Source organism: Notolepis coatsorum (genome assembly GCF_963971535.1).
Source record: "Notolepis coatsorum genome assembly, chromosome: 16".
NCBI lineage: Eukaryota > Metazoa > Chordata > Actinopteri > Aulopiformes > Paralepididae > Notolepis > Notolepis coatsorum.
In genome coordinates, this window is record NC_140180.1 from 64,953,709 (window position 1) to 64,969,625 (window position 15,917).

At 44.5% G+C, this 15,917-nt stretch overlaps 1 protein-coding gene across 2 annotated transcripts in view; it reads right to left on the reverse strand.

Annotated features, from left to right (window-relative positions):
* Positions 1–15,917, reverse strand: part of ppp3cb (protein phosphatase 3, catalytic subunit, beta isozyme) — a gene marked incomplete at both ends in the record, with an annotated part of 215,587 nt that overhangs the window by 9,682 nt on the left and 189,988 nt on the right. For both annotated transcript variants that reach the window (XM_084331763.1, XM_084331764.1), the window contains 3 exons: positions 291–368; positions 13,248–13,373; positions 13,678–13,772. In XM_084331763.1, coding sequence (XP_084187889.1) covers positions 291–368; positions 13,248–13,373; positions 13,678–13,772 — 299 coding nt within the window. The remainder of the gene's footprint in view (positions 1–290; positions 369–13,247; positions 13,374–13,677; positions 13,773–15,917) is intronic.

Below are 15,917 nucleotides of genomic sequence, written 5' to 3' on the forward strand. Positions count from 1 at the left end.
GGCTAATGGAGGAACCTACTTCCAGTGACTGACGCTAAGCTAGGCTAACGGTGCACGTCTTCCTACTCCTACTGCATGCACAAATAGAAGAAAAAATGTATGTATCTTCTTGTCTAACTCCAGGGTAGATGGCAAATACCTAAGCTAATTTCCCAAAATGTTGGAGTTTTCCTTTAAGAAGGTTCCAAAAAGCTTCTATTCTTTCGACATATCAAACTTTTAATATGGCCAAACTAGAACAATTAGTCTTGAGATTATAGAACAAAACAAGTCAATAATTATCCCCTTACCATCGAAGATCTCCTCTCCATCGTTCATTAGCTCGTCATCAGAGCAGATACTTAGAACATTGACCAGCATCTCCGTCACTGGAGAGGAGAGGAGAGGAGAGGAGAGGAGAGGAGAGGAGAGGAGATGAGAGGAGAGGAGAGGAGAGGAGAGGAGAGGAGAGGGGAGGGGAGGGGAGGGGAGGGGAGGGGAGGAAAGGAGAGGAGAGGGGGAGGAGATGAGAGGAGAGGAGAGGAGAAAAGAGGGGGAGGAGATGGGGAGGAGATGGGAAGGAAAGGAGAAGAAAGGGTAGGAAAGGAGAGAGGAGAGGGAGAATGGTATTATTTGATCACATTGTCTCTCTTGAAACAGCGCTATAGGCTTGATAAGATAATATATTCCTTTATTGATCGCCTTGGGGAAATTCAGGAAGGGGATGTCGAGCATACTCTATTTTGCCTACCACACCTTTAACACTTTGCATGCCACGCCCGAGATTATTCGGGTTATTACCCCCCGGGTTGAATGCCCAATCACGAGAATATTCATTTTATTCGTTTTTTTTCTTTTTATTAGCGATCTGAAATCATATTGCATCAAGCGAGTCTACCGTTGGAGATCAAGTCAAGTCAAGTCAAGAGTTTTAATTGTCACGGCATACAAGTATACAATGAAATGCGGGTGGTCTTGCCCGCAACGATGTGCAATACAGTGGTACAACATATAATAGAATCCAATAAAAAAACAACATTGTGCAATAAACAGGTAACAGGTAACATGGTGTGACATCTCGGTATCTGTACATAGTTATTTACAGAGCATATAGGACATGCTAGGTAGCTTTGGTAGTGCAATACACTGTTCCTGTTATTCTAATTTAAAGTGGCCTTTCCTTTTGGCCATAAGTGTGCGGCATGAGTGTGTGCCCGCTCATGTTAAAGTGTTAAGTGGCTGCTAGTGTGTGAGCGTGCACAGCGTGCGTGTCGTGTGTGTGTGTTCATGTGTGCTTGTGTGTGGATAGTTCAGTGTTCTGTGGCACTCAATGTTCATTGTTCAGGGCTCTGATGGCCTGGGGGAAGAAGCTGAGCCTAAGCCGCTCTGTCCTAGTAGCTGGGGTTCGCAGGCGTCTGCCTGACCTCAGCAGCTGGAACAGGCTGTTATTGGGGTGGTGAGGGTCTTTCATTATCCTGCAGGCTCTGGATTTGCACCTCTTGTTGTATAGAACCTGCAGGGGAGGTAGTGCAATACCCGTGGTACGCTCGGCTGAGCGCACCACTCTCTGTAGGGCCTTCTTGTCTTGTGCCGTGCTGTTTCCATACCAGGCAGTGATGTTTCCGGTCAAGATGCTCTCTACAGCTCCTGAGTAGAAGGACTGGAGTATCTTCCCCGATACTCTGAACTTCCTTAACTGTCTCAGGTGGTAGAGGCGCTGTTTCGCCTTCTTTACTACTGTGTCTATGTGTGTTGACCATGTCAGATCCTCTGAGATGTGGACCCCCAGGTACTTAAAGCTGCTCACCCTGTCCACGGTAGCCCCGTTAATCATCAGTGGTGTGTGTGTCTCCTGCTGTCCTCTCCTATAATCCACGATCAGCTCCTTGGTTTTACCAATGTTCAGGAGCAGGCTGTTGTCCTGGCACCAGCGTTCCAGTACCTCAACCTCCTCCCGGTAGGCCTTCTCGTCGTTGTCCGAGATCAGCCCCACCACCACCGTGTCGTCTGCGAACTTCACTATGGAGTTGGAGCTGAACTTGGCCACACAGTCGTGTGTGTAGAGTGAGTACAGCAGGGGGCTTAGAACACAGCCCTGGGGGGACCCGATGCTCAGGGTGATGGTGTTGGAGGTCTGACCCCCCACCCTGACCGCCTGGGGTCTTTCACTCAGAAAGTCCAGTACCCAGGCGCTCAGGGCGGAGCTCAGACCCAGCTCGATCAGCTTGTCCACCAGTCTGGTGGGGACTATGGTGTTGAACGCTGAGCTGTAGTCAATGAACAACAGTCTCACATAGCCCCCCTTCTGACGGTGAAGGTGGGAGAGGGTGCTGTGCAGTACCTGGGAGACCGCGTCGTCAGTGGACCTGTTTGTCCTGTATGCAAATTGCATAGGGTCCATATCACTGGGGAGGGAGGCACAAATGTGGTCCTTGACCAGCCTCTCAAAACATTTCATGACCACAGATGTGAGTGCCACCGGTCTGTAGTCATTTGGACATGTTGGGGAGGGTTTCGGTACAGGGATGATGGTAGACATCTTGAAGCAGGCAGGGACCACTGACTCCGCCAGGGATTGATTAAATATGGCGGTGAACACCGGGGCAAGCTGGTTGGCACAGGACTTAAGTATGCGTCCTGTTATACCATCTGGGCCAGCAGCCTTCCTGGTGTTCACCTGCATAAATGCTCTTCTCACACTGTGTACCGTCAAGGAGAGAGCGTCCCCGCCCCCCCGCGGATGCCCCCCCCCCCTCCACAACAGCCGGCGCACCAGTGACGTCACTAGCCGTTGGGCTAGCAGTGCCACTGTTTGCACCAAACCGCACGTAGAAGGTGTTGAGCTGGTCCGCAAGGGAGGCATCGTCGCTCCCCATTGAGGGGGCGCTGACTTTGTAGTCAGTTATAGCCCTCAGTCCCTGCCATAAGCCTCTTGTGTCATTCTGTGCCATTTGTGCCTCCATCTTGTCGGCATACGTCCTCTTAGCAAGTTTGACAGCCTTGCGCAGAGTGTAGACTGTTGTCTTGTACTCTTCCATGTTTCCTGACTCTCTGCCCCGGTTATAAGCAGTGGTGCGAGAGTTCAGGGCTGCTCTGATGGTACTGTCCACCCATGGTTTCTGGTTTGGGAACACCCTCGCCTTCTTTGTGGGGACGATACTATCAGCCAGTGTTGTTATGAATGACACCACAGCGTCTGTGTAATCGCTGACGTCACTGTTACTCCTCCTGAACATTCCCCAGTCGGCGATGTCTAGTGCGTCCTGAAGCGTGGCCTCTGATTGGTCGTCCCATTTTTTTACCTCACGTGACACGACGGCGTCACGTGATCTCTGTTTATATGCAGGGACCAGCAAGATGGCGGTATGATCCGACGTGTTTGTTGCTCCCGCTAATGGTGGAGCCGGTACAGCCTTGTATCCGGCTCTGAACCGGGTGTAACAGTGGTCGAGTGTATTTCCTCCTCTTGTGGAGCAGACGATGTGCTGGAAGAAAGACGGCATGACTTTCTTCAGATTCGCCTGATTGAAGTCCCTGGCTACGATCATGGCTGCGTCCGGATGCTTGATCTGGTGTGTGTTCAGATGTTCGTGTAGTTCCCCTAGCGCCCTGCCGACGTTCGCCTGGGGGGGGGGGGGATGTACACTGCAGTTATGATCACTGCAGTGAATTCGCGCGGAAGATGGAACGGGCGACATTGGATCGTGAGGTGTTCCATGTCGGGAGAGCATGAACGGGAGAGTATCTTCACCTCCCCGGGGCTAGTCCAGCCGCTGTTGGTCATAAGGCATAGCCCCCCGCCGATGCTCTTCCCGGAGGCTTCTGTACGGTCCGCTCTGAAGATGGTGAAGGAGTTGGAGGGAGAGATGCTGTGATCGGGAGTCACTGTTTTCAGCCAGGTCTCCGTGAAGCACAGGATATTGCATTCCTTCATCTCTCGCTGGAATCGGACCCGCGCTCGTAAATCATCCATCTTACTCTCTAGCGAACGAGCATTCGCCAGGAAGATAGATGGAATAGCCGGACGGTAAGCAGATTTTCTTAATCTTAATCTGATCCCGCTCCTCTTCCCCCTTCCCCCCCAGTCACCTCAGGCGCTCAGATGTGAAAAAAGCGCCCCCTATCGTCTCCCAGATGGTAAATCACCCTTTTGGATTGGACTCAATGAAAATGAATGGGAAAAAAAACCTGCACTCCACATTTTACTTCTCACTCATGTAACCGGGGTCTACCAGCTTCACTCTGGAGCATCGGAGCCGCGGGGAATATGTGTTTTACTGTATACACGATGGATCAATCAAATGAGCGATTTTTCCGAATGGTGATCAGGAATTGGAATAATCCATTTGGATACCATCTGATCTCAGGTAAGGAATCTATGTTATCAGTATTAGGATAATCAGACCCGTTTTCACGGATATATAAGCTTTTATGTGATTATGGTGATAGGCTGTTTAACTCTGCTCGCGGTCAGGAAATAGGAGAATCGATTTTCAACTGGCGGCACGAGCGTGCATGCGTACACATATACTATCGATCATCTAGCATTTATTTGAAAATGATTCATAAATAGGCCGAAAAATTACAACGTTCTAGAATATTCCAGTAAAAGGCGATTATCATAGAATGTGTTGTTTTTTCCGCGAAAACGAGTGATTTTCAAAATGCTATCAAACGGAAATGAAGCGATAAAAAAACAATCTGCTACGACAATGTTGACTGGAAAATGAGTCTTTGATAAGCGACGGGCAGATTAGACACATAGCCATAATTTAAAACATAGATTAGGCAATATTAACGTTAACATTGGAGTGGATGTGGGCATTCAAGGGGGTAAAAAGGAAAACACGGCTGGCTCTCAAAGTGTTAACCACACGTGACGTGCATATTGGAAACGCATGATAACTTGTAATTTGTTGCCTTTCTACCTTTTTCTCCCATCCCCAATTTTCATCATCATTATGCCAATTCCCTCCTGGTCATTGTGCTGCCCTACTGGGAAGGGTGTAGACTACCACATGCCTCCTTGGATTATTTTCACCTGACAGCAAGGAGTTTCACTGGGAGAGCGTAATGCGTGGTTCATGCTATCTCCCCCAGTCGAACAGTAGGAGTCGCTAATGCAACGACCAGGACATGTACCCAACCGGCTTCCCACCAGCGAACACTGCCAATTGTGACTAGCCATAGACAGTAGGGACTTGTTGAGGCATCTTAAATGTTTTTTTTTTTTTTTTTATCTTTTACATATTATGAAAGTACAGATTCATACCTTCAAAATAAGCCATCACTTGAACATTTTGGTGGGATACTTTTCAAGCTACTTCCTATGAATTATGGTGATATCACAAAACGTATTCGGAGAAAATGGCCTTGAAAGTTTTACACTTACAGTGTTAAACAACTACAACCCTACCCAGAATGCATTGTAATCCATGGGCCCCCCTCTCTCTCTGGCGGCAATTAACACCTGGCCGCGTTCTAGTGCAGGCTCTTTTGTTATGACAATGACTGTCTTGTGGCACTGCAAACACACACCCATAGAAGGAAAAGTCATGATCGTTTATTTCAAATTTAGTGTGGTAGTGAAAGGTTAACCTTCTGTAGTGTGGTAGTGAAAAGTTAACCTTCTGTGTGTGTGGTAGTGAAAGGTTAACCTTCTGTAGTGTGGTAGTGAAAGGTTAACCTTCTGTAGTGTGGTAGTGAAAGGGTTAACCTTCTGTAGTGTGGTAGTGAAAAGTTAACCTTCTGTGTGTGTGGTAGTGAAAGGTTAACCTTCTGTAGTGTGGTAGTGAAAGGTTAACCTTCTGTAGTGTGGTAGTGAAAGGGTTAACATTATGTAGTGTGGTAGTGAAAAGTTAACCTTCTGTGTGTGTGGTAGTGAAAAGTTAACCTTCTGTAGTGTGGTAGTGAACGGTTAACCTTCTGTAGTGTGGTAGTGAAATGTTAACCTTTTGTAGTGTGGTAGTGAAAGGTTAACCTTCTGTAGTGTGGTAGTGAAAAGTTAACCTTCTGTAGTGTGGTAGTGAACGGTTAACCTTCTGTAGTGTGGTAGTGAAAGGGTTAACATTATGTAGTGTGGTAGTGAAAAGTTAACCTTCTGTAGTGTGGTAGTGAAAGGTTAACCTTCTGTAGTGTGGTAGTGAAAGGTTAACCTTCTGTAGTGTGGTTGTGGAAAGGTTAACCGTCTGTAGTGTGGTAGTGGTTAACCTTAAGTAGAAGGTTAAGAAGGTTAACCTTCTTCTTTCCTACTTACCAAAGTCAATGGGGTCAAGCTCCTTACTTTCACAGTGCACACAAAGTAGATTTCAGTGTGCCCCAGTTAGCTTACAGACATGCTTGACCCCGTTGACTTTGCATTAGTTTGTGGTTAACTATCCAGAGCTAGTATGAGGAACAGCATGGGTTGTGGCAAGAAATTATATTATATTATATTTCCCTGCTATGTAAGTGCAACTCTATGCCATTACACTGTCTTCTATGACATGCCCCAGTGATGAGCAATCTCCAAGTATTAGGCCTATATGGACCTAGTATTTATATAATGTATTATATACACTTGTCCTAATATACTAACCTACACTGTAGCACTCAACACTTTGATGAACATTGTTACTCAGCTGATAGAGTTGTGCCCTTCCTGATGACTTGTCGTACAGACCTTGTAAGTCTAAAAGTGGATAATATCATCCCCAATATCATTATGAGTCACAGCTGTCTGGCGCTGAGGGGTTCGTCACAAGCAACAAGCTCTCATTGGGCTGGTGCAGATTTCTGATAACGTGATTGGTTCAGATGCATCACGTGCTCTGACATTCCTGACATTGCTGTTCTCAGCAGCAGGTGCAATTGGAAAGCAGGGCCCTCATTTATCAACTTTTCTTAGAAAGTATTCTACTTCCGTTCGTAAGCACAGAATTTAGAATGTGTGCACGCACAAAAAAAACGGGATTTATCACACGTGCGTACACAGGTCCTATGCACACCTGTCTTGATAAATATTACCTTGCTCCTAAGCTGGAGCTTGTGCACTGTTTTAAGAATTTGCATACCAGAACCGCCCAGATTAACCATATACGGTAATGGAACACCCCCATGAAATGTGGAAAAGTGGACTAAGCCGAGGGAAGCGTGTTATGGAGAAATACGTGACAGGCTGACAGACGATATAATATTATATTATATCTATTAACCATTGCTGCCTGGGCAGCGCAAACACTAATAAAGACCGTGCTGGAATATGACTGCCTTTTTCCGTTTTGTTCGATTAATACCCAGGGATTAAAGTTCTCCTCAATTTTATTCCAAATTGCGACGGATTTTCCGTCAATTTTCTACCTGCTGCATATGATTTCTAGAGGCATACAATCTATTTTGATATCTATGTCAGTATTGGGTAGCCTATATAAACAATAATACGAGAGCATATACAAGAACAATGAATCTCACTGCCATGTATGATGTAGCCTATACGCCATGTGTAGCCTGCCTATGTGATCAATACAAACATGAACTTGAATTCCATCATGTCTGTGTGCGGGAGCTCACAAGGCTGTTGTCACAATGGGTGGTACAGTAATAACAGTCTATTACTCGATCCATCTACAATATCACGATGGATCGTGCCATGTAGCCTATGTATAGCCTGCCTATGTGATCAATAAAAACGCGAACTTGAATCCCATCATCATATTTACATAGTCTGTCCACTATGTTTATTACTTTGTTATTTCCCCCCCCTATCTATGTAAAGCGACCTTGCATGGGTCTCTTGAAAGGCGCTATATAAAATGAAGCTATTATTATTATTGTTGTTGTTATTATTATTATCACGTCTGTGCGCGGAGCTCAGTGAAGTTTCAACGGAGCGAGGTAATCTATTCTAACCAATAAATTGAAGTAGAAAGCATTTCGTTGTGGCCAATCTTATTTGGAAACATGAGACAAAATAATAGTATGTCGCTTTTTATTTGAAACAATATTTAATGGCGTTTGGAGGTGGGTGTTCTGCGTCTGCCCCCCGTGCCAAACAAGCAGGCCAACCTCTTGTTCGCGCGTGAGCACGTTATAATTACACTACTGTCGCTATTTCACAATTAACTATAATGAATTACGGTTCATACAGAACACGCGCCAGTGTCGGGAGTAATGCACAAAAGCTTATTTCCGCGTTGAAACTGCATGAACTGAGGAGCGCATAATGCCGTCTGCAGTAACGATCTTCTACCACGGGGCGTCAGCTACGCATGCTCCAAGCTGTGCGTAAATATAAGCACAAAGTCAAGTTCACGTTCAAATTGATAAATCCCACACTTTGCTTAGAAATGGTCGTACGCACGGGTTAAGCACATATCTGTGCGTACACAACGTTGATAAATGAGGGCCCAGGAGTGTTTAGACAGCGGGGCGGGTGACAAACACCAAACCTCGTCACACAGCTGTTGTTCACGTAGCCCGCTTGAATGAACTGCGAGAGATAATTCATAACATAGTGTTATTGTTGTTATCGCTAGCTTCTAAAAGACGGGAGGGAAAAACCGCGGCTCACATGAGCTGCTCGTACACACACGCACTCTGCCATTCAGCATGCATCTGAACCATGCCCAATATTATGATATTGGGCAGAGAGCGACAATGTGAGAAACACGGAGCACAGCTCGCTGCTCGCACACACACTATCCCTCCCCCTCTCTCGCTCTGAATGAAACGGAATGCATTGGTATCACTCCGGAATCACATTTCACAATCACAGTGATCAAGTAAATAAAACGTCCAACTCGCGCAACGACTCAGAAAAAATATCATATCAGCAGAGCACTGTCAAAACGCTATTTATATCCATCAATAGCCATCAACTTAATGACGTTACCGCCGTGGCGGCCTGTAGACCAATAGCGCATCTTGAAAGGCGCGTTAATAAATTGGTTTATCTGGCTTACTGCCGTGGATTCAAGCCACGCAATAACAAAGCGCACCATTAAAATAAGGACAGCTGTTTACAAGTGGATGTTTAATGACAATAAAGTATAACAATGGCTGAAATGAAACTCATGTACCCAACGTTAAACGTGAATGAACGTGCCTGTATGGAAAATGCTGACGAAATATAATACCTAAGTTGTTTGTTATTTTCTTTGAGTTTTCCCTATTGAATGAATTTACTTTCTTATGGCATTAGGTTGCAATAAATCCACTCGAACGAAATTCGTTCGCTCATAAAATCTGTGACATTCTAAATGTGTTTTAATGTTGTTTAATGACAATACGACCCGACTCACGTTTTATGATGAAGGTCATTTCGGAGTCAGTGCGACGCGGGTAATATAGACACTGCGTTTGTCACAAGTTAAGTTCCTATAACTTATAACGTTAAGATAAGTGTATTAACATTTCGTTCTCTCTGCTATTAACACTTTGGGTGCCGGGACCCGTCTTTAGACGTCTTTGCTGGCCATGCTAAAGTTGCCGGGGGACGCTGTACGTCGTCTTTATATCAATATTTCAAAAATCTGCGATCGGATTCATAATGTCCCTCCGCTGGCCTGAGATTCACCAGCAGGACCCACTGAGCTCTCTGGCGGTTCAGGAGCGCCATCTGGTGGCCGATCGCGCAACCGCTTAACAGGAAGCGCAGTAGAGGTTGTGCTAGATGTCCGTATTGCTTCCGGCCACTCGGGATAGGTTCCGGCACTCTAGCTCGTCACACTACATAGCGATCGATTGCCAATAACTCGATAAACAACATGATTTGGACGTATATACCATTATACAAGCTGGAGATGGACCGGGTAATAATATATCCCATAATGATAAAATTTCTACTCGACGATGATCGCCCAACGGCGCGCGGAGACTGGGGTGAGTTTCAGCGTGTAACGTTACCGTCTTCGATAATAACTGATATTATCAACATTTGACCCACATTAGATGATTGGTATAACGCTGCCCACGGAATTATAAACGCCCCCTCGCCCATCCGGTCAACATCAGATGACGTGTAGTAACTTCTAGAAGTACGTCTAGTTGGAATTTTTTATATCGCGCTGATTGCCATCAAACTGTATTTCATCATCAATATAATGCATTTGGGGCTATATATCACGTTCTGGAGAAAGCTGCAGAAAGAGATGAAAACATACTTATACATTAGACCATACTTTACTATGAATATGTGAATGAAAAAGTTTAACGTTGCTACACAATGAACAATACATATAGGACTTTGAATGGGCCCTAATAATGGCAATGTAGCAATAGAATTTAAAAAGTTATAGCCCTGCAAAGAAGGGGACTTTCTCCATAGACAAATAGCGCTGGCAATCTATGGTATATCATTAATTTAACCTTAGGCAACCAAAGTGTTAAGAAAGGAGAGCTATCCGTGTGTGTGTTTCAACACCTCGTTAAGTACCTGCATTTAATGCATGACACGCACATGACAGACCACACCCAGCTCATTAAGCCCTCGTTTGTAGTCTTTGCCACAGTATTGAGACGCAATACTGTCGGACAAATAACAATAATTAACTCATTTACAAGTTGTATTAATTTTGCAAATAAGGGAACAGAGCAATGACATTTCAAAGCAGTCAAAAAAGCAAGATTTCGATTTTTTTGATTTTCTTTAGTGCAAGACTTGCAAGCGTTTTCTGATGCTTGTATCTCGCCGCACCAAGTCGGGTTTGATCACGTCGGGACACAATTGTGTTCATAGTGTAGTGACCCTGAGTCGGGGGTCATTGGTCAGCCGAGCTGTCACTCAGCACTCCGCCATCTCGGGCTAGCAGCGACGCTATTGGTTGCGCAAGCTGCGGGGTGACAGAGGCTGGAGTGCAGGGGCTGACGGTATACTGGGGAATGTTAGCAGGTCAGGTCAGTTGTTGGGTACGATGAGAGGTGATGCACCCAGGTTGTACGCTGTAAACCAGAGACTGTAATAAACAACAACGTGAGAACTAACCCCCCTGAGTCGGTGAGTCGTCAATAATGGAGAACGTTACAATAGGGACGACTGCAGCAGTAGGCAAGTGCTTAGACCTCTACACTACCCTGCTGCAAAAACACAATTTCTTTAACCACTTTAAGCATCGGGCAAAAATGGGGAATTTTTTTAAAAATATTTGTTGACGATTGCATACCCAAAGTAATTTGCAATTTATTATACTTTATACTTATAGCACACGCATGAGTCTGGTCTCTTTTGAAAGGTAACATTCTGAAATTCTCAAATCATTTTGAGTGCTTTGAGTAACAGAGGTTTGAGTTTGAAGACACTGAAGTAAACGTTTTGTGTACTCACATTTATTTTTACATGTGCTATAAGTATAAAGTATAATAAATCGCAAATTACTTTGGATATGCAATCGACAAAAAAAACAAGCCCCATTTTGCCCCGGTGCTTAAGTGGTTTAGACTCGTAATACCTAGTCTGTCGGCCTAGCACTGTATTTTTGCCAATCAACCTACACATCGTTGGAAAGCTAAAATGGCCACCGTTCGATTGACACCCCACTCGTTTACGCGCTTCCAATTTCGGGTTACAAGTCCGAAAAACCAACAACCGTCGGTTTCGGACAAGTGACCACGTCCGGTTTTGGCTGGCCCTGAACGGACGGACCAGTTACCTCTGATGGTGAAAATCATTGACCACAGAGACAGTGGGATCGAATCCAGCTGTGGTGCTTCCGGGTTGGCCGACGGTCCATACTAACACAATTGGCAGTGTTAGAGGGTGGGAAAACCCGGCGAGGGTGGGTCCTGGTCGTTGTAAAAAACAGAGACTCCTACAGATCGGTCGGGGCGCCTGCACAGCGAGGTCGGATCCTGGGGGAGGTAGTGTCCTCCACACGTTACACTCCCCCAGTGAGAGTCCGCGCTGCCAGGTGAAAAGAAGTGGGGATTGGCTACACATGTGTCAGAGGAAGCATGTGATAGTCTCCGCCCTCCCAGACTGACGGTAGGGGACAGAGCACGCAACGACCAGGTAGGGGATTTGGAATTGGCATAACCACTAACATTGGGATGGGAGAAAAACGGAAAAAGAAAGGGGGAAAAAGAGAAAGTAAAGAAAAAAAAATTATTGAGCGTTTTGTAGCCAATGAAATTCTGGAGCTAACAGTACCTTATGCGAGGACTGATTCCTACGGTAAAGAAGATGGGGAAGTTGTTTGTTTTGAGAATTCCTCACTCGCTCGTCCAAATGAATTGAGAGGTCGGCCATTTTGGACAAATTATTACCAATAAGAACATTACAAAATAAATCTGTAAAACACTTGTTTCCCATGGGATTGTTATCAACTTTGGACCTGTACTAGATAAGACTTCAGGCTATGGAACCGTTATGTTTTACAGCTCCTACCTCCCAGCTGGAACTCAAAAACAGGCATCTGGCAACAAGTAAATAAAGAAGTGAGTAAACAAAACTTTTATTTCAGTGTGTTCAAACCTCTGTAACTCTTTTTGTAGCAAGGTTGTATGCAATAGAATAGAATAGAAATACTTTTATTATCCAGAGGGAAATTTGACACTGCAAATCACTCAACATTAAACATATAGACAGAACATGTCACGAATAAGAATAACAAAACCAATCAAATAGCCTAAGAATAAGAATAGAATAGAATAGAATAAAAATAGAATGTAATAGAATAAAAATAGAAAATATACAGTAAATAAATACAGTAAAAATGTACTGAAGTCTACAGTAGGTGAACTTATTGCACAGTGCTGTTTAAAAAGTAAGAGTCCAGGAAGATGGTAACTGTCACTCTGTGCTCAGTGATGCAGTGAGGCACAGTGATGCATTGTATAGTCTGATGGCTGTCGGAATGAAGGACTTCCTGTGCCGTTCAGTGCTGCAGGTAGTGTGAGCCTAGCACTGAACATGCTCCTCCTGTCAGCCAAGTCTGTGTCAGCCAAGCTATGTAAACTACAGCTGGCCTACCATTCTTTTTTATGCTAACGTTAGCGCTTTGGGAGTTCTAGCGTTAAGAATGTAAGCAGCCTACTTTTCTTTCTTTTACACTTTAATGTAAATCATCCCTGATGGTAAAACAACAAAAAATTTAACAATGAATAGAGAGGTAAACAAGACGAAAGTCTTTCTCTGGTCTGCATCCCCTTAACAATTGTGTGTATTGAGCCGTACTGTATTGTACCCATTCTGCAATCTGTCAATAAAGTTTTCAATTAATCAATCAATCAATCAATCAAACATAAGCATCATTCAGGTCCCCAATGGTTTGATTACTATGTGTGCATGTATCTACCTTTCTCTCCAACGAAGGGCAGTGACCAGGTGAAGACATCCATGAAGTTGGGCAGCCAGTAGGGATGAGGAGAGCAGTTGAACTGACGGATGTTCATCACGTTGTTCTCATACTTCAATACTGCCGCTGGACGGACGGACGGACGGACGGACGGACACACGCACACGCACACACACACACACACACACACACACACACACACACACACACACACACACACACACACACACACACACACACACACACACACACACACAGGTTCAGAGTAGGTCTGATATACTGAGCTGAGAGGTTTCACATTCTATGCAACAAAACTAATGTAAACATTTCTATTTAAATCGTGTGTGTGTGTGTGTGTGTGTGTGTGTGTGTGTGTGTGTGTGCGTGCGTGCGTGCGTGCGTGCGTGCGTGCGTGTGTGGTGCATCAGACCTTTATTATTGTAGACATCCAGGTAGTTTGGAGCAGAGAAGATGGTGATGAGGGAGGGGAAACCTGTAGTCTGACTCTTTCTGTACATACGATAACTAGAGAGAGAGAGAGAGAGAGAGAGAGAGAGAGAGAGAGAGAGAGAGAGAGAGAGAGAGAGAGAGAGAGAGAGAGAGAGAGAGAGAGAGAGAGAGAGAGAGAGAGAGAGAGATTTTATTTAAAGATGACAACATGGTACTGCACTTTGTTTACTGTTTTTTGTTTTAGTCTGATGTTTGGATTGGATTTGATGTGGGGTTGCTACTGCTGTCCACACCTCAGGATCTACCAAGAGAGGCCTGGAGAATTCACAGTATAATAAGTTACTAATCTCCAACCCACACGTCAGACCAAAACAGAAAAACACAATACCAAGTGGGGCTCTTTTGCTCTGATGATGATGTGATGTGATGAAGCTGAACTTGACCTTTATGGGTGTCTTGGTTACATGAGGATTTTAACAGTGTTCGAATATTTGAATGTTACTGATGTTTGCAGGTACATTTGTGTGGTACTAAAACCTCTGGCAGTTGTAGATGTCGCTCTAAAATGGATCACCACTGAACTCCGGGCATCTAAAACTTCACCACTACGCTTTTGGGAAGATAATATTACCTGTAAACTTACTTGCAATTTTTTTTAACTTGTTTCTAATCTTCACATAAATTCCCCCCCCAGAAAATGGCCTCTTGAAACAAAGTGAACACACATTAAGCTTGTGCAGTCTCAAGTTACAAGACGAAACATCAGACGAGCGTCATTTGACAAGCCGTTCGGACGAGTGACCACATCCAGTTTGGCTGGGTCCTGAACTGACTAATCACCGCTGATGGCGAAAATGATTGACCACCGTTGTAGCCAATGACATTCTGGAGCCAGTGCTATCCCAGACGAGCACTGATTGTAACAAGAAAGGGGCAGAAGAAGACCAACAAGTGCTTTGTTTTGACTTGCACGTCTGAATGAATGGCAGCGGACGGCCATTTTGAATAATCACGCTGAATTATTGCGGTACACACATTACAAAAACCTTTGTAAAACACATATCTTTTGTGGGATTTTTATAAGCTTTGGACCTGTATGGCCATAAGACTTCATGCTATGGAACCGTTATGTTTTCCAGCTCCTACCTCTCAGCTGGAACCCAAAAACAGGCATATGACAACACGTCAACACAAAAGGACCAAATATTTTATTTCAGGGTGTTCAAACCTCTGTTTCTCTATTACATTAGCACCCAAGGTTATTTTTCAGAATGTTACCTTTCAAAAGAGACCAGACTCATGCATGTGCTATAAGTATAAAGTATAATAAATCCCAAATTACTTTGGGTATGCAATCGACAGGCGTTTTATGCTAAATATGCCTGCCTGTTAACACATTGGGCGCCGGGGGTTGTGCCCATCATTGTACCCAGTCTGCCACCGTTGAAAGCCTATGGAGATGTTTACCTTCTTTGCAGAGCTATAACTTTTTAAATGTTATTGCTATATTGACATTACTATGCCCCATTCAATATCGATTATCTATCGTTCAGGATGTGGGAAAGTTATATTTTTTCATTCATACATTGTTGTGTTAATACCGTCTAGAATATAAGTATGTTTTAAGGTTTTCTGCTGTAATTCCAAAAACGAGAGTTCTAGGCCCTGACGCATATGATAGATTATCGATTGGCGTTTGTTTCCTATACACGCTATATTAAAAAATTCAAATGTATATGATCGGTATACATTATGCTTCATCGTGTGTGAAGGAAAGGGGGGGGGGGGGGGTCGTTTATAATTCCTTGATCGTCAGTAACGGCTTTATTTACTATGGGTTGATACGTTGATCAGATGGTTTGCAGTGAAATGAATAAACAATCGGGCTGAAAATAACGTTAGTGTCCTCTTACCGTTCGCCGATGAGACTGGAGGAAAAAGATCCCAATTATTTGACGCCGATCTCCTAGATCCATTTCCGGTTTGTATGGCGCAATAAACGCCGAAATCATATCGATTATTGAGTTTAGAAAGCGATCCAAATGCACTATAGTGTTTGTCTGGATCCACGTAACAAGATATTACTGCCGGAGGGATTTCCTCGATGCACCAGCGCCACTTCCGGTTTTGACAAGAGTGTAACTCGCCAGACCATCCACCAGGCAGCGGTATTGAGGCGTTGCAATCTCATACAGGGTGCCGCTGCAGTCCGGAGGGAGA